The 18,704-nt window shown below is 52.2% G+C and overlaps 1 protein-coding gene across 1 annotated transcript in view; it reads left to right on the top strand.

The window, feature by feature from the left end:
- Positions 1-18,704, top strand: part of EDC4 (enhancer of mRNA decapping 4) — an 841,744-nt gene that overhangs the window by 439,418 nt on the left and 383,622 nt on the right. The window contains exon 19 of the mRNA XM_086945254.1: positions 29-142. Within this exon, the coding sequence (XP_086801380.1) occupies positions 29-142 (114 nt within the window). The remainder of the gene's footprint in view (positions 1-28; positions 143-18,704) is intronic.

Genomic DNA, 18,704 nt, shown 5'->3' with positions numbered 1-18,704 from the left:
GCTGATATGTGGTTTGATGTCCTTCCAGCCCCCGGGAAGAAGTTCCAGAGAAGCACAACAGCTCCTCATCCTCATCCTTCCACAGACACAGTTATCACATGCTGCAGCAACATGATAGCCAAGATGCCAGTGCTGAACAAAGGTAACAAAGAAACAGTCTTAAGACTCCATATCCGAAAGCCTGCAGCGACTCGCTATGAGACATAGTCCACTCTTTGTGCAAAACGCTTCTGTTGCATACATTTCCTCCCCCTGATTCCTCATCCTATGTAAACTCCTGTGTTTCAGACTGTAGGAAGCTGGCTTTTTATGGGGTGTAGCAAAATGAGGTACTCTGTGTCGAAGTCCAGATGAACCTTATTGGTTTACAGGGCTTACATTAATAATCCCAAATGCTCTCTTTTGTTGTAGTGTGGGCGAGCAGTTTAGGCTTATCAGAGGGTAGTGTTAAGCATTTGTTGTACACATAGTCTCAATAATTGAGGCACACACTTAAGAAGAAACTCGAGACCAATTTTGAAAAGTAACATGTATTTTTATAGAAGTTTTAACACCAAGAACTTCATAATCGGGTAAGTACTTTTCGAACTATCAATTTTTACAGTTAGCAAAAATGTCTCACAAATACGTTTTTATGCCTTAATGCTTTCCCATAGAGAAAGAAACATATACTGCATACAGCTATATGCAATCATATTTCGGGGGATCCCCTTTATGACTTCAAGTGCTAGTGGTCCCTGCCAGCCAACCAGCCACCACTAGACAGGTTTCTAACCTAATGGGGTGAGAGCGTTTGTGCTCTTGGAGGTCAGAAACAAAGCCTGCTCTAGGTGAAGGTGCGTCTCTCCTCCCCTTGGCAGGAACATCAACACTTGGCAAAGGTTCTGACCTTGTGTTATGCTGATTTGGGCAGCTCCAACTAGTGAATATGCCATCCCCTCTGTCCTAGCCCCTCTTCCTGGCCACTAGACAGGTAGGAAAATTAGTAAGTATAGGAGTGTCCACTGGCCTGGCACACCCCTAGGGTCACCAGGAGCTGAGGTGAACCCCTCTCTTGAAAATTCTCCATCTTGGTTTGAAGAATTAGGCCCAATAGGAATTGGGATGTGCCCCTATCCTCAAAGGGAGCGGGCACCCGAAGGGTGTAGTCACCCTATGGGACAGTAGCCATTGGCTACTGCCTCCAACCTCAGTAACACCCTTAAATTTTGTATTTAAGGGCTTCTCTGAACCTTGTTCCTCAGAATTTATGACCTACGAAGAAGAAACGTCGAAGAGCTGTGCAGCATTGGAGAAGAAAACATTTATTGGCCCCAAGCCATACCGACCTGTCTCCTCCTACTGCGACCCTGCTCCAAGAAACCTGCGTTGCCTGCAGCCAGCAACCGCCAAGAACCCTGGGGACCTGTGCTGTCTTCAACAAAGACTCTTTTTCTTCTGTGGACACTGGATTTGTCCAGAAAGAAACTCGCCCCAGGACTCCGGATCCAGGTAGATCCGTGACCCTTGCACCACTCTGCACCCATGGCCCGAGTCCACGTGGCCCACCAACACAGTTACATGTCAGCGGCAATCCTGACCTGGGATCCATCAGTGGACAACCTCTCCTGAATGCAGCCTCAACCTGAAGGGTCCCCTGGACCGTGACCGGACCTGGTGAGAAAAACCTGATGCCTAAAACCACCTCTGCACCTGCAGCCCCCATGCCTAGGAATGCCCAACTGACAGTGTCCCTGCATCCCCCCACTATCCAACTCATCTGTCCAGTCGTTGGATTCCTTCAGCCAGCCTCCCGAACCGAGCCTGCATACCCTGTCTCCAACCAATGATCACCATTGCTTTCTACAGGGCACCCATTTCCTCCCTGCACCCAGCCATCCCTGTGCCGCTGGTTTTGCAGCTTTGTTGCTACTTAGTGTCCCCTGCAGTGCTGACCTCAACCCCCAGGACCTGTGTCCCATTGGTACTTGCCTGCAACTTGTGCTTTTTCAAGGTACTCCAGCTCCCATAGGCTAATATTGGACACAGTGACCTCTGCAGCCGGTCGCCCCAGTACAGCTGGTGGTGCAGTACCTACCTTGGTCTGACCCTTGCCCTGTGTTGGCCAAACCCTCCGAAGACTGAACTTGTAAGTCGAGTGCTTACCTGAATTGACTTACCTGTCTTTCCTCTCATAGAATTGCATACATTTTTTTCTGTATTGCTCTAAGTGTTGATTCTCAGAATATTACAAAGTAACTCTTTGACATTGAAAAGTGTTTCATGCCCCTGAAAAGTAGTATCTGATAGAGACATCTAGCCGCAGATTCCTTAACTTAGAATTATCCCAAGGTGTCAGACTGGATCCAATAATTTTTTGCAGCAACACCTCTGTGCGCCGAGGGACGGCGCCACACGACCCCGCTAGACGTCGTCCACGGACGTGACCTTAGAGAGGTCATATAAGTCCCTCCCGGAGCGCTGACGTCCGTTTTCCTCCTTTTCCACGTGCAACGCTGATCCTGAGTAAGCGGTTCCTCTGGCCTGTTTTCAGGCCCCTTTGAAGCTTCGCGTCCGGAACAGTGTGCAATGCCTTCGGGCTTTAAAATGTGTGCCTCCTGTTCGCGGCAAATGCCTGAGACGGACCCACACCGTATCTGCATGTGGTGTCTGGGTTAACACCACGACTCAACAGATTGTGATGCCTGCCAACAACTCAAGCCGAAATCCCGGTGGGTGCGCCTAATGAAGCTACTTTAGTCATGCCTGTCCCGGTCGGAGTCGTCGCGGCCCCCGGCCTCCTCTTAGGCGGCAGGTCCCGGTGGCAGTGCGTTCCGTTTGCGCCGTTGGTCGTCCTCTGATTCCCATGTGCATTGCTCGCCCCTTGCTGGTAAGTCCCGGCGCATGTCGCCGAGGACCTCGACCTCCCTTCTGTTGTTGGGGGCACTAGTTCCCAGATTTCTCTGGACGTTTGCCCCTGGGAATCGTCCCCCACCTCACCGCCTTATCCTTGCGCGTGGGCGACTTGGACCCAGATGGCGGCATATACCGCGGCCCTTCAGGCCTCCCTTAGGTACCCTCCTCTCCCTGGGGCGTCCTCAGACCCTCTGCTACGTGCAGGGTCTCCGGTGGACTCACCAGTGGGTTTGCGCCAGCTGAGCCCCTTGCCTCGTGGGATGATGGAGATATGGCGTCGTCTGGGCGCGGCCCATCCTGGTTTCCCTGTACGACCCATAGCGCCCCTACAGCGATGCATAGCCCTGTGGCGATGCAGGTTGTTGCTGGTGCTCGCAGCCTAGCTCCGTGCCCGTAGGCTTGCCTCCCCGGCTCCGGCACTGTTCCTTTCTTCGGAGCCGGAGCCTGTTGTGGTTGAGAATCAGTCGGCGCCAGACAGGTGTTGTAGGCTTGCCTCCCCAGCTCCGACACGTTCCTTTCTTCTGAACCGGAGCCTATCGTGGTTGAGGTAGAGTGGGCTCTGGACGAGGCCAAGTCGGCACCGGCTAGGGACGCCTGGCGCCGCCTCAACGCCGGATCATTGACTCCTCTCTGGAGGCTTCCAGGGGGAGTTCGGATTCACCCTGACATCCGGCGAAGCCAGACCCAGCCTTGTGTCTCCCCCCCCCTCCTGGAATTTGTGGCTCCAGCAGACTCTCTGCGTCCTCAGGAGCCCCATCAGGACCCTCATTCGTCAGTGTGGCTTCCTTCATTTGGACATTGGGCTCATCCTCCGTTTATCGGACGACCCCCTTGGGGTGGGAGGCTTAGTTTACAGCCCTCACCCACAGATGAGTTACTGTATCCTCCTCTGAGGGCTACTGAGGCTGGTGCAGCATTCATAAGAGTTGTTTCCTTGGCCATCCGCATTCTGAGTATGCAACCCCCTTCGGTCCCCCTGCCTGTTGACCCGCTGTTGGATGTCCTCCACCACGGTTCGGGGAATGTTCAGCCGCTTCTGCCTTTTGAAGCTTGTCTTTATGATGCTCTTTTGGGCACCTGGACTCGGCCGACGTCGGGTGATCCTGTGGCTCGTTCTATCATGCACCGCCCTGCTCCAAACGATCCAGTTTGCTTATTTGTTCATCTACACGTTCAGGGGCTTGTTCTGCAAACTGCTTTTCCTTCCTTGCCTCAGCTGCTGCTTCCTCCCTCCCGGTAGTCCAGATGGCTGGAGTCGTGGGGTCGTATTATTTTCACCTTCACTAGTGCAGCTCTTCTCTTACTCAATACAGTGTGTGTCTTGGCTCGGACTATTTCTTCCCTTTGGGTCTCTTCTATCTTCCACCTCTGAGGGCGCTCACTGTTGAACATCTCCATCTTATCTGTGATGGCTGTGTTCTGGCGGAGTTTACTATCTGCTCTGTCCTGGATACCTATGATTCCTTAGGCCGAGCTATGGCTTGTTCGGTTGCACTACGATACCATGCTTGGATGCAGGATGGCGTCTTCGTAGAGACTATCCGGGAACGCCTTGTTGACCTGCCCTTTGATGGGGGTCCTTTTGTTTGATACCCACGCCGATTCGGTGGTTCAGCGCCTCCTTGCGGGCTTTCGCCCTACCCCATAGGTCTTTACTTAGCAGGTCCCAGGTTGTCATATCCTGGGATGGTTTCCCTTTCATTTAGCGTCCACCAGTTGGACTATGCGTTTTTGGGCTGGCAGTAAGCCTACTGTGGCGGTGTTCCTCAGGTTGTTGTGTTCTGTCCTCCGACTGTGGTTTACCCTAAGAGGTGTTCCCCTGTTTTTCTTGGGGGTGTGATATACTCCAGGTGGGGTAACTGTATGCTATTGTGTAGCTCTGCTCTGCCCCTGGCAGGCAAAGAGGTCCCTTTGGGCTCTCTACGTTTCCTGACGCCATTACCTTACTGTTTTCAGTGTTGTGACTCTGGCGTTGCCTCCTACACACCACAGATCTCGCCTTGCTTAACTCTTGCTTGTGTGCCTCGTTCACTCTTTTTGGTGTATTTCAACATGAAGCTGCCTCCTGCCACGGGTGCATTAGGTGGGGTTGTCTTATAGCGCCTGCAGCTACATGGTTCTGGGGCTCATATATATCTCCTCACCCGCCCCCCCCCACTGGTTGACCATTGGGATTCCTTTTTACACACCTCCAACTCTCTTCACTTCTGCGAGGTCTGGTCCTATATCCCTGTTTTCAGGGAGCAGGTGGGTGCCTTGTTCTGCACGGCGGTGTTTTTCATAGCAAGGTTATAGTGCACTTCTGTGCCTTTTACTGCATCTTTAGCAATGGGGATTCCTAGGGTTACATTCCCTGACGTGGACCTTCGCTTCTGGATGCTTTTTCTTGGGGGTCTCGTCTATCCTGTTCGTGTACTGCACAGTCCCCCTCTCCTGTCCTGTGGGGGTGCATTTCCCCTCCGGGTCGGAGATAGTGGCTTGGAAATCTGATGTTGTTCTCAACAGCTATGTGTGTTCTTCTTTACGGTTCCTGTAGGCGCTTCGGTGCTTTGGATGCCACACCCTAAGGGTGTGTCTTTATCCTTTGTGTGTCACCCTAATCGGTGTCTGGTGTGCCTGTGAGACAGCTCCTCTGATGAAGGTCGTCCCAGGTGTTGAGCCCTGTGTCTCTGTCTTCCATGGGTGCGTTCTCCCATTGGCCTTCAAACTGCCTTGTTGGGAAGTCCCGTTATCATATTATCTACACCACCTTGTTGTCTCCGTAGCTGTCTGCTATGTGCATATTCTCGTTGTGGTCCGCCTCGGTGTGCTTCAGAGTGGTGCTGTCCGCCCCTGTTGCCTTCGTGTGACTAAGTGTGCACTTGGCGTGTCTAATGTTCCTGCCTGTACATCTGAGATGTTGCTCAGTTCCTGTATCTTGTCCTTTGCTTCCTGGACGCGCCTGTCCAGCCTCCCTTGCGAGGGCTCCCCTGGTAGGCTCTGGTTACGTCCCTCCATATTGTCCTCTAGCTTTCGTTGGTGTCAACTTAGTGCACCGTTGAGGTTTGGGTGTAGTTCCTCGTTATGAATTCTCTCTTTTGTTCTCGGATATGGCTTAGTGCCCTTTCTGCATCTCATACTCACACAGGTATGGTCTTGCGCTATTCTGGCCATCTTGTAATGCCTTGCCTCCTCTTGTCTTGTGCTCTCCGAGCTGCTTGGGTTGCTGACTAGCTGCTCTGCCACAGCTTTCTCCAGAGTCTGTCACTTTGTGGCCGGCTCAGTGCTATCGGGCCCTTTCTGATTGTTCTGTCACAGACCCACCTCCCCCTTGGGGTATGGCTGTGGTTTCTATTCTAAGTTCAGGAATCTGCGGCTAGATGTCTATATCAGATGTACGAGTTACTTACCTTCGGTAACAATGTATCTGGTAGTGACGTTGTCTAGCCGCAGATTCCTTAACACCCACCCATCCTCCCCGTTCTGTGAGGACCTTGCCAGGTGGGCTTCTCCACTTTGCCTCCTTTCAGTTGCCATTGGTTTTCATCCTTGGTGCTCACATTAGTGTGACCCTTTTAAGAATTGCCATATGCAGCTGCCTCCCTCCTGGTGGCTTCTTTTCCTGTAGAGCGTTGCTTTTTGATTCACCTTCACCAGGAGCTTCTCCTTCTCCTGTTGCCTTCCCTCGTCCCGCCTTCTCCATCAACTCAGGGCTCTTGTCTCCTCTACAGTCATCTTTTTTGGGGATCTGATGGGCTGTGCTTTGGCCTTCCATTTCTATAGGGGCAGTGCCATTCTTTTCATGCCTTCTTGCAGTAGATTGTTGTTCATCCTGTGCTCCGCTCTTGTTGGCTGGCACAGTCCTACGTTGTAATAACAGTCTACCTTTTGTCTGTCAAGATATTCTTCCCTAGTTACTCAGCCTCTGAAGAGGGTCCACGCTTCACTTTGCAGCGTTGTTTCTCAGAGTGATGCTCTGCCTTTACTTCTCGGTTTGTGAGTATACAGTGTCTGATACTGCCCTTTACGATGGTGTTATGCACCATCCGATTTCTTTGTTTTACAGATTTTTTTTCCTCCTTCGCACACTGTTCCCATACTTTCACAGTTTTGTTGGCAGCTCCACATTGTGCCGCAGAAAGTTTCTCCGTAGAAAACTAACGTCAGCGCGCCGGGAGGGACTTATATGACCTCGCTGACGTCCGTGGATGACGTCAGGGCGGGATTGTGTGGCTCCTTCCCCGGGCGCGCAGACCTGCTGTTGAAAAAAAGTCAGATCCAGTCTGCGCCTGGGGAGAATTCTAAGTTAAGGAATCTGCAGCTAGACAACGTCTCTACCAGATACATTGTTACCGAAGGTAACTCGTACTTTACACAAATAGTTGCCAACTGTAAGTAAACATATTGCATTTCTGAAACGTTTGATACATGTAACTGAGCTCAACTTGATTCCTAAAAATAAAAGCAACTAAAGAAATAGTTTGCAAACCCTTGGCCGGGAGTTAGTCATGATGCGTGTGTTACTGTATTGTATGAGTGTGTATAATAAATGTATTCACACTACCCTCTGATAAGCCTAACTGCTCAGTCCACTACCACTAAATAGAGAATAAGGTATTCTATTCTTTATCCTCTGCTATACTTTTGGGACTCCATGGAATCTGCATACTATACCTCTTTTTGGTATAGTATATACAGAACCAGATTCCTACAAATGGCCCGATCCTTCAACTCAGGGATAAGTTCCCTCGTGGTTTCTTTGCAGATTGTCAGTCTGATAGTCAAAGTCGTGGTAAGTGGAAAATTAGCATTCCTATTTAGTATGGCTCAGCCTTTACTCTAGCTTTTTCTAAAACCTTTTCGTAGATACGTTTTTTAAAAGGACACAACAGTAGTTTTGAGGTATTATTCCTGCATAGTGTGGGGAGAAAGAAATCTGTTTAGTATGTGTAATACAAAGATCCACAAACTATCCTTGCAGTGGCAAACAAATGCTACATGGTGGCATATTGCCACAAGAATCCCCCCTCCTCCATCATGACATCCCAACGAATCTTAAATTCACCATTTTAAACCAGGTCAGATGATTAGATATCTGTCACAGAATAATAGGAAGGGCTTTCCAGTGGTTGGGGGGGGGGGGGGTAGCCTGCTCTCAACAACATGCCCAGTGATACACAGAAAATGCTGAATTTGTGTTATATCTGAGTGAAGTGACCTGAATGTACAGGATGAGATGGAAAAATGTTTGCTCGTTATCATAGATTATCAGATGTACCAACACAAGCACTTAACTACAGTTGGGAAGCCAGTATAAGGAGTACTGTTCTTCTGACACATGATCAAATTTCCTCCATTCACAGATGAGTCAAACGTTGAGGGTTGAAGCTATTTCTGTTTCTTATTGAAGTGAGATGGAAGTAGAAGGTATTTACAATATCATATCTTATAAACTACTAGCAGCAGATTCCTTAACATAGAATTATCCACCGGCGTGAGACTAGATCCGGAAAACATTTTTGCCACAGTATCCCTGTGCACCGAGGGGCGGCACCACGTGACTCCGCCATGACGTCGTCCGCACCCGTGACGTCAGCGAGGATACACAAGTCCCACCCCGGCGCGCCTACGTCACTTTTTTTTCTTTTCCACATGCAACGCGGATCCGGATTGTGTCCCGGACGGTTTTCGGGCCTTCTAAACTTTTACACGCTTTGGGTTAAGTGGAACAGTATGCGAATGCCTTCGGGCTTCAAGACATGTACCTCCTGTGCGCGTCCCATGTTGGCTACGGACCCTCACCCAATTTGCATGTGGTGCCTGGGTGAGCACCACGACTCGGAGAGATGCGACGCCTGCCAGCACCTCAAGCCTAAGTCACGGCGGGAGCGCTGGATGCAGTTGCTGTCGGCGCGCTTGTCCAGGTCGTTGTTGTTCCAGCGTCCGTCCCCTACCTCGTAGGCAAGGAGCCACCGGTTTCATCTGTGACATCGTCTTTTGCAGTGGCTCTTTGGGCGTGGCTGACCGGCTGGTAGGTCCTTCAGTTGGTCTCCGAGGCCCTCTCCTCCTTCCGCAGTGGACGCCGTCTCTCCCAGGGACAGGCGCCCCCGCCTGTCGCCTCCCTACCGGCCGTTTCCCGGCGCGGAGGCGACTAGGGCCCAAATGACAGCCTACGCCACAGCGCTGCAAGCTTCTTTGGCCCTACCTCCACCTCCTGTGACATCTGCGGATCCCTTGCCTTGCGTGGGGACTTACGCGAAGTCGCTAGTGGCTCCGGCCCCAGCGCCAGAGTTTTCTGCTTCAGGTCATAGGAGGGTGGCGTTCTCGAGGTGTAGTCCTTCAGGGCTCCCCTCTTTGGCACCAAGCATCCCTGCCTTGCCACAAATGCCTACTGGGCTCCCGGTTGTGTCGCAGGTCATTGCCGGGACTCCGGGCTTGTCCCTGAGTCCCCCTTGGTCCTATGAGCAGGCGGCTGCATCACCAGAGGTCGAGCCGACACCGTTTCGGTGCCTGGAGCCTTCCTCCCCGGCTCCGGTGGAGTCACAGGTGTAGGGCAGGACCTGAGGCGCCTTCCTGAGTCCCTCTGTCCTTGACGTGGGCCGCTGCCCCGTCTAAGGCTGAGCCGGCGCCTTTTCAGCACAGCGACTTCCCCCTTCCAACTCCGACCTCACCCCATTCTCCTGGTGAGCACATGGTGGCAGGAGTTGGTCCGGCGCCACGGATGCCCACTCCCGCGCCGGTCGACATCGGTCAGGCGCCGAAGGCGGCTCCACAGAACTGTGCCGGCGTCGGGTTCTGGATTCGTCTCCTGAGGTCCCTTCTTCTCCAGAGGTCTGGCATCTGTTGTTGTGTTCCTCCCCGAATGCAGGGCGCCGTGTTGTTGCCTTTTCATCGGCATCTTCCAGGGAAGGCTCTTCACCGTCCCCACGGCCTAAATCCTCAAACCCTTCTTTCCGTGGCTCGCGGCTTGCTTCTCCACCGGCCTCTCTGCCTTCCCCTGGGGTCCCTCAGGTTCCCCAACCATCTGTGGATTCCCCACTATTCCGTGGCTGGCCGCTTACCCCGGGACATGGGGACGGACGGCTCAGTCTGCAGCCGTTGCCCACAGAGCAATTACTTTCCCCTCCGCGGCGCCCTACTGAGGCCAGTGTTGCCTTATTCGGGCTAATCCCACGGCTGCTGGTATTCTGAGGATGGGTGAACCTGTCACTCCATTTGCTACAGACAACTTCTTGGAGATTCCCCACCAGGGTGCTGGTGGACGGGAGTTGTTCCTTCCTTTTTGAAGCATCACTTCATAACTCTCTTATGGGGGCACCCTGCCACAGGCGATCCGGTGCCTCAGGCACTGCTGCATCGCCACCGTCCTGCTCCGCACGACCCCGTCTGTCTTTCTTTCCACCCCTCCACTCAAGGCACTCTTCTAAGGAATGCCTTTCCGTGTTTGACTGTGGTGTTGTTTCCTCCGTCTCTGGAGGTCCGGTGGTTGGATTCATGGGGGCGTAATGTCTTTGCTTCGTCTAGCGCTGCCTTGCGGGCGCTTAACACTTTGTGTGTGTTGACCAGGGCTACTTCTAGCCCGTGGGACTCTATGGAGTCTCTTCTTTCTCATGTCTCCCATGAGGGTGCCTGTGCTGATCTACAGGGCCATGTGTTGGATGGTAGGGAGTTGGCCACGTTTATTCTTCGTGCGGCCTTGGATGTTGCCGATGCTCTCAACCGTGCTATGGCCACTTCTGTTGCTCACCGTCGCTATGCCAGGCTACTTGATGCTGTTTTTTCCAGAAAATATTACAGAGCGTCTAGTTGACCTGCCTTTTGACGGGTCCTTCTGTTTAATACTCATGCAGACTCCGCCATTCTGTGTCTTCTTGCGGGGCTCCGTCCTCCTCCTCCTCCTCAGTAGGTTGGTTTGTTGATCCTCTGGGGCACGGTGGGAGGTGTTATCCCACTTTGCTTCTGGTATTTGGTTTTTGGAGTGGCTGTTAAACTTTCTGTGAGGGTTACTGTGCCCTCGGGGTCCTTTGGTTGGCCCCTCTCTTCTGTTGGCTGCTGGTTCAACCCCCTTTTTGGGTACGAATGTACCTTTTGGCTCATTACTAAGCCTTCTGTGGTTTCTGCCGCAGGTTTATAATTTGTTTTTTGATGCGGGATTGTCTTCCCTAAGAGTGGTTCCCATGCTTTCTTTTGGACGTGTCCTACCCTATGTGGGGTACTTGTAGCTATTGTTCTGTAGTAGGGGATCTCTGTGTATAGTCATAATCTAGTGAATAGCCCCGCCCATGTGCGTGGACCCGGGAGCAATTTAAAACATATATATATATATTTTTTTAAAGTTTTATATAGCGCAGGCTAGACCCGGAGGTTTCAGAGCGCTTTCCATGAGCCTCAGATCATAGTTACAGGTTACATTGTTACAAAGGTTACACAGTTCTTAGAGCATGGCAACATAGTTACTTGTAAGGTCGAGATAAACAATAAGCACAAATACGTAAGGGGAAAAGCAGGCAAGGTGAGAAATTCAGGGGAGGGGGGTTTGTAGCAGGGGAAGTAGACAGATGATGAAGGCAGGAAAGAGGAGGGGAGAATGAGAGACACAGCATGGGGAGAGGAGGGGAAGGGTGACGTGGACACAAACCAGTAGACGAGTAAAGGCAACGTCCAAAGTCCAGTAAGCTGTGATCCCAGGGGAAGTGGTATCCCTTCCCTATCTCTATTGCGAGAGGCTCCCTTTACGCAGTGGACTCTCTCAGAGGGGTCTCTGAGACTCCAAGGCCTACATACTGGATCCTTCCCCGAAAAGGGGAGAGGGAGTGCTTTGGCAAGGGGTGCCATAACATACCTCAAGTGTGAGTGGCTCCCTTGGCACAGTGGACTCAATCAGCAGGTTCGCTGAGACTCCAGAGTATAAATATTGGATCTCCCCAACAAGGGGAGAAGGAGTGCTTAGTCAAAAGGGCACAAACAACAGGGGGGTAGGCAGAGTAGCAGGAAAGGGGATAGATTCAGGGGAGAGAGGATAGGCGCTAGGGAGAAGACAATAAGGAGAGACGAAAAGAAGTCTGCCTAAAGACCGACTGGGTAGGTGATGACCAAGGAGGGAATCCACGGCCCATCTCCCCTATAGCTAAACCAAGTAGCTCCATTGGGCATCAGACAAAATAGTTCAGTCTCAATACATTGAGAGAGGAGGGAAGGAGAGACATAAATAGAGGGAGGATGCGGGAGAAGACAACCGGGTAGACGAAAGGAAGTGCAACAATGTGGTTCAACAAAATACCAGAAAAAGAACAACTAGTAAACATTAAATCAAACAGTCAGCAATACATTAGGGGAGGAGAGAGAAAGTAGTGGGAGATAGGGGAGCTGAGAGAGTTAGGATAAGGGAAGAGACAACCGTAGACAATCTCTTAAGCTGTCTCCTGTGCAGTCCTACATAGACACTTAAGAGAAAATTAAAGACAAATAATGCAGCCTATACCTACAAGGCTACACTGTCCAGTACGTCAACTAGAAAAGCAAAGGATATTCCACCAATATCACATTTAACACAATCTGCTAAGTTTCACCCATAGACAAACTTCCCCTTCACAAAATCCTTGGAATGATAGAGAGGAAGGGATGGACAGACAAGCCCCATAGGCTGCCATTATGTGTCTTGAAAAGGGATACCGTGCCTTTAACCCCTTCGATGCTTGTGACGGAACCATTCCGGCATCAGTCACGGTTGGGCTGTGCTGATGACGGAATGGTTCCGTCACGACCACACCCATTTCAATGAGGGGCAGCACAGGAGGGGAATTCCATTAGCAGCGAAGGTGTTAAGGAACTCTCCAGGGACCCTCGGTATCCCATGATGCACAGCCAAAGTCCTTTTACTTTCAGTTCCTTTTTCTGGCTCCTGCTAGCAGGATCCTGGAGCATTGAGCTCTTCCTTATTGGGGTGTTTTTTCAATTTTTTGGCAATTTTCAAGTGTTTGTAGTGTTTCACTCGACGTCTGACTGCTTCTTCTTCCTTTTGCTGGGGTTTTTGGCCAGTTTTGCCCACTCTTTTGTCGAATATGCCAGCCTTGTTCGACAAGTGCCCTGAGTGTGCCATGAAGAAGGCTAAATCGGACGCTCATAGAGTGTGTATCCTCTGTCTCCCATCCTCTCATGTCCCTGAAGACTGTGAGATTTGTCAATCCTTCTCCAAGAGGACCCTGAGGGACAGAGAGAAGATTCGCCTCCATGGCCTGGAGCTAAGGAGGCATCAGGAACCAGGTGGGTCTGGGCATGGAGGGACCTCGTCCTCTGCACGTGCTTCGGCCTCTGGGGGGCTCCCCAGCCAGGAAAAGGCCAGAAAACGGCACAGATCTCCGTCGACGTCGATAGCTTCGGCGTCGAGAGGGATGACCACCATCTGCTCCCCATCTCCCCAGGGCTCTGGGTCGAAGCGACGTCGCCGTTCGACGTCGAGGGGACGGACGTCGAGAACTTCATCGACGTCGAGAACTTCATCGACGTCGAGACATCATCGACGTCCGGATGGGTCCAAGACTCACTGGTGCTCGCCGTCGAGGCGACTCCGCCGTTCGCCGTCGAGGTCGACTCGACGTTCGACGTTGAAGAGAAAAGAGTCGACATCGAGGGACGTATCGACGTCAAAACGTTCGATGTCGAAAAAGAGCTAAACGACGAGGGGGTGATCAAGGGCCAGGACTGTGTGCTCTGCCTCAGTGGTCAGCCTTTCTTCTGCATCCACGAGCCCCCGGTCGCCACAGCACCGACGCCCGTCTGACAAGAGGTCGGCCTCGAGAACATCTTCATCAAGGCCTGCGCAGAAGAAGAAGAGGAGAGTGGTTAGGTCTCCGGCCTCTGAATATTCTCAGACCTATTCGCCTTCCAGGCCCAGGACGCCTACGCCTCCTCCATTGCCTAAGAATCCTCTTCCTCGAACTCCTACTCCCCCTCCGCCTCCTCCTCCTCCTCCTCATCTTTCACCTCCTCCTCCACCGCGGCCTCCTCCACGATCTCTGTCTCTTCTGCGCTTTCCGTCGCTGCCTACGAGGCCTCTAAAGCCCAGGACTCCGGTCCTGCCTCAGCAGCTTCCGCCTCCCGTGCGGCCAGTGGATCGCCCGAGGCCTAGGAGGTCGAGGTCATGGTCCGGACGGAGACATCGGTCAAGGAGTGACCGTCGATCTTCGACACGGTCCCGGCGTCGTCACCGGAGGGACAGGTCAAGGTCCCATCATACGGACTCGTCCAGTGCCCGGGAGTATTCGACCGCTTTATTGGATTCCCCCCCGTACGAGAGTGTCACCGGTGGATGACATTGTATCGTTTCAGGAGGTGTTATTGAGAGGGGCAGCGAAGCTGGGGATTACTCTAATGGTACCCACACCTTCGAAATCGGTGATTTTCGAGACCTTGCAGGAGCAGCAGTTGTCTCGACCCTTGTTGCCCTTGGTACCAGGGCTGGAGGAGCCGGCTATGGAGCTATTCCTGACTCCGGCATCAACAAAATCCGCTCCTTCCCGGCTACAGAAAAAGTACAGGCCCCCAGACTCCGATCGGCGTTCCTTAGATCAGATTCGGTGCCGGATTCTGTGATCGTCACTGCGGCCAGGAAGCAGCACGCTACTGCCCCGTCCTCTACGGTGCCTCCTGATAAAGAGAGCCGTCTGATGGATTCAGCGGGACGTAAGGTCTGCGGTACGGCTGCTACATCTATGAAATCCGCTAGTGCCACAGCTCTCTTGGGTCGGTATGACCGGTCTTTATGGGAGTCCCTGCAGCAGTTTCTGGAGCACCTTCCTAGGGACAAGAGGGAGGACTTCCAGGAAATCATCAATGAGGGCATGATGGTATACAATCAGGTTATCAGCTCGGCTGCAGATTCTTCTCTCTTGGCGGCTCACGGATACTGCCACGGGAATCATCTGAGACGCCATGCCGGGTTGCACTTGACAACGCTGAAACCAGAGGCGCAGCAGAGAGTCGTCAACTTGCCGTTCTCTGGCTCGACGCTCTTTGGAAAACATGCGGATGAGGAGATGGCCCGCATGAAGGCGGAGGCAGAAAGCCTGACGGCTGTCGGGTTAGAAAAGCCAAAAGAGCAGAAGAAGACCTTCCGTCCCTTCCAGAGACGGTTCGGTGCCCAGGGAAGAGGGCAAGGCCGTCAAGCTGGCCAGTAGCAACATCAGCAGCAGCAGTACCAGCGGCGGCCATTCCAGAAGCGCCAGAGGGGCAGAGGCGGCCAGCAGTCCTCCTCGACGCCTAAAGGCCCGGCCGGGTCTAGGCCCTGAGGTGTTACTTCCTCCTCGTCTGTTACCCGCTCCGATGTGGGGAAGCATACAACATTACTTGGCAGAGTGGAGAAAAATTACTCGGGACAAGTGGGTGCTGAATATTGTTTGCAATGGATACAGTCTTCGTTTCGTCAACCCGCCTCCAGCGATTCCACCGGTTTGCTCGCAGTTACAGCTGCTCGAGCTCCGAACGGAGGCTGATACCCTGTTAAGAAAAAGGGCGATAGAAGACGTCCCTTTGTCTCAAAGAGTTCAGGCCCTTTCTGGATTTGCGACAAGCAAACAAATGGATTCACAGGGAGAAGTTTTGCATGCTGTCTCTGCATCAGATTTATCCTCAGCTGCAAAGAGGAGACTGTCTTTGCGCAATAGATCTGCAAGATGCATACTTCCATGTGCCCATTGCATGGAAACATCGGAAGTTCCTGCGATTTCTGGTCGGCACCAATCACTATCAGTACACCGTACTACCGTTTGGACTGAAGTCTGCACCCAGGACCTTTTCAAAGTGCATGGCAGTGGTGGCGGCTCACCTGAGAAAGAACAAGGTGTTTGTCTACCCGTACTTGGACGACTGGTTGATCAAAGCCTCCACCTTCCAGGAAGCGCAATTGCACTTCAACAGGACGGCCGTTCTGTTGAGCCAGCTGGGGTTGCACATAAACATGTCCAAGTCTGTTCCGTCTCCTGTCCAGTGCCTACAGTACTTGGGAGCCTCCATCGATACTCTTTCATTAAGCGTGTCTCCTTGGGAGGAGCGACGCTTATCGATCCTTCGGAAGGCTCAGGCTCTCATGGCGGTTCCATCTACGGCAGTGAGGACAGTGTCTTCTCTACTGGGGTCGATGGCCTCTTGCATCTTCCTCACGCCACACGCACGCCTCCACATGAGGCCGCTGCAGGAATGTCTGGAGGATCAGTGGGACCAGAAGCGGGGGAGCTGGGACGACAGGATCCAGTTGTCCCTTCACGCTCAACAGTCCCTGAGATGGTGGTGCTCAGCAGAGAATCTCCACAATGGGGTTCCATTCCACAAGGACATTCCCATTCAGACTATCGTCACGGATGCTTCTCTCCACGACTGGGGAGCGCATTCCCACCATCTACAGATCCAGGGAACGTGGTCCCCAGCGGAATCCACGTATCGCATCAATTTCCTGGAACTCAGAGCTGTTCACTTGGCACTGAAGGCCTTTCATCCGTCCTTCCAGACCAACTCCTTGCTTGTGCAGACGGACAATACAACCACAATGTATTACCTCAACAAGCAGGGGGGCTCCAGATTGCGCACACTGTCACAAGAAACGCAGGCGATCTGGCACTGGCTGCTAGCCAGAGGACTGACGATAACGGCTACTCATCTGCCAGGTGTGCAGAATGCTCAGGCGGACGCACTCAGCAGGATGATCCAAGAAAACCACGAGTGGGTCATAAACGACAAGGTGCTCAAAGACATATTCGCCAGGTGGGACACTCCAGACGTAGATCTGTTCGCCACCGCCGAAAACAGAAAATTCAGTGACTTCGCCTCCAGGTATTACCAACCGGGGACTCTTGGGAACGCGTTATGGATCAGCTGGTCGAACAGCTTTCTGTACGCTTTTCCACCCATTCCCCTGATTCCGGAGGTGCTCATCAAGCTGTCTCAGTCCAGAGCACGGATGATACTCATCGCTCCGGAATGGCCCAGACAGTGATGGTTCACAGACCTGCTTCACCTGTCTCTCTTGCCTCACCTGCGACTGCCGTGTCGGCCGGACCTTCTCACGAAGTTCGCGGGGCAGATGGTGCACCCCAACCTCTCATCGTTGAGTTTGGTGGCATGGCTCCTGAGATAGTGCAATATGGACACCTGAATCTGCCTGATGATTGCATGAATATACTCAAGGAGGCTAAGCGACCTTCCACTAGGACTTCCTATGCCTACAAGTGGAAGAGGTTCTGCATCTGGTGCACGTCTAAGAACAATGATCCGACGACCTGCAAGGAAGATGTCATTCTTCCATACCTTTTGCATTTGGCTTAGTCTGGCCTTAATTTCCACTCCATTAAGGTTCACCTTGCAGTCTTAACGGCTTACAGGAAATGCCGTTCGCAGACATCCTTCTTCCAGATTCCTGTGATAAAGGACTTCTTGGAAGGTTTAAAGAAAGTGCTTCCTCCTGTTCGGCTTCCTTCGCCTTCGTGGGAGCTGAATGTGGTGCTGTCCAGGTTGATGAAGGAACCTTTTGAACCTATTCATAAGGCTTTGTTGCAGCACCTATCGTGGAAGGCGGCGTTCCTTGTTGCCATTACATCGGCCCACAGGGTGAGTGAAATTCAGGCATTGTGTTGCCAGGAACCTTAAAGTGTTTTTCATGCTGCTAAGGTTGTGATGCGTACTCATCTTAAGTTTCTCCCTAAGGTGATCTCTGATTTTCATGTTAATCAGACTGTAACTTTACCTACATTTTTCCAGAATCCTTCCACTCCAGCGGAAAGGTCTCTTCATGCCCTGGATGTCAGGAGGGTGTTGAAATTCTATCTGGATAAGACCAAAGATATTCGTAGGTCAGACCAATTGTTTGTCAACTATGGGATGGTCAGGACTGGTCTTGCTACCTCTAAACAGTCCATCTCTAGGTGGATTGTGTCCTGTATCCAGTTGTGTTATCAAAACGCTAATAAGACCTTAGGGGGTAAGCCTAAGGCTCATTCCACCAGGGGCAAAGCGGCTACAACGGCTTTGCTACGCAATGTTCCCATTGCAGATATCTGGAGGGCTGCCACGTGGAAGTCGGTCCATACCATTTGCTAAACACTACTGTCTGAACTCTGATGCCAGAGCAGATGCTCAGGTTGGGCAGGCTTCGTTAAGAAATCTGATTGCACAGTAGTGGTGTTGTCTTTTTCTCCACCGCCGGATTATTTTGTTGGGATGGGCTTGCCATTCTATTCACTAGATTATGACTATACATAGAGGTTCGAGGCATGTGGGCTGCTGAATTCATATCTGTGCATAGATCGCCGCCTAGTGTTGGGTCCGGATGATTGCACATTGTTGTCCTGGAAGAGTCTTCGAAGTATCACGAGATAGGTGGCTCCTCCCCTGGACTACAGTGCGCATGGGCATCGCCTCCATCCCCAGATTGTTTTTTTCCGCCATTGGGTTTGGATGTGTTTCGGTTCCCTCTGTCGGAATCGATAGTTGATTAACTTTTCTAACTCGAGACCAAAAGGTCTTTAGGCTGGGCGTCGGTATCGTTTTCGTTCGGGTTTTGTCTGTTTCTCAGCTCCGAACTCTTGCTACCCATCCGCGTGCTCTCGGCGCGGACGGGCCTACTCGACGCTCCAGACATGGAACGAACTCCGTTCAAAAGGTGCCCGGTGTGCACCTCCAAGTATTCACACCTCGATGTGCACCCTGTGTGCAACAAATGTTTCACCGGACCATGATGAGGCCAGGTGTATGGCCTGCTCGAAGTTCCGGTGTAAGAAGACTCTCAAGATTCGTCGGGCCGCTAGACTCCAGGCCCAGTTATCGGCGCCCCCGGCGCCCCC

This window comes from Lissotriton vulgaris, chromosome 12 (genome assembly GCF_964263255.1).
Source record: "Lissotriton vulgaris chromosome 12, aLisVul1.2, whole genome shotgun sequence".
Classification (NCBI taxonomy): domain Eukaryota; kingdom Metazoa; phylum Chordata; class Amphibia; order Caudata; family Salamandridae; genus Lissotriton; species Lissotriton vulgaris.
Note: the sequence above shows the minus strand (reverse complement) of the source record. Positions and strands in the feature narration are given on the sequence as shown.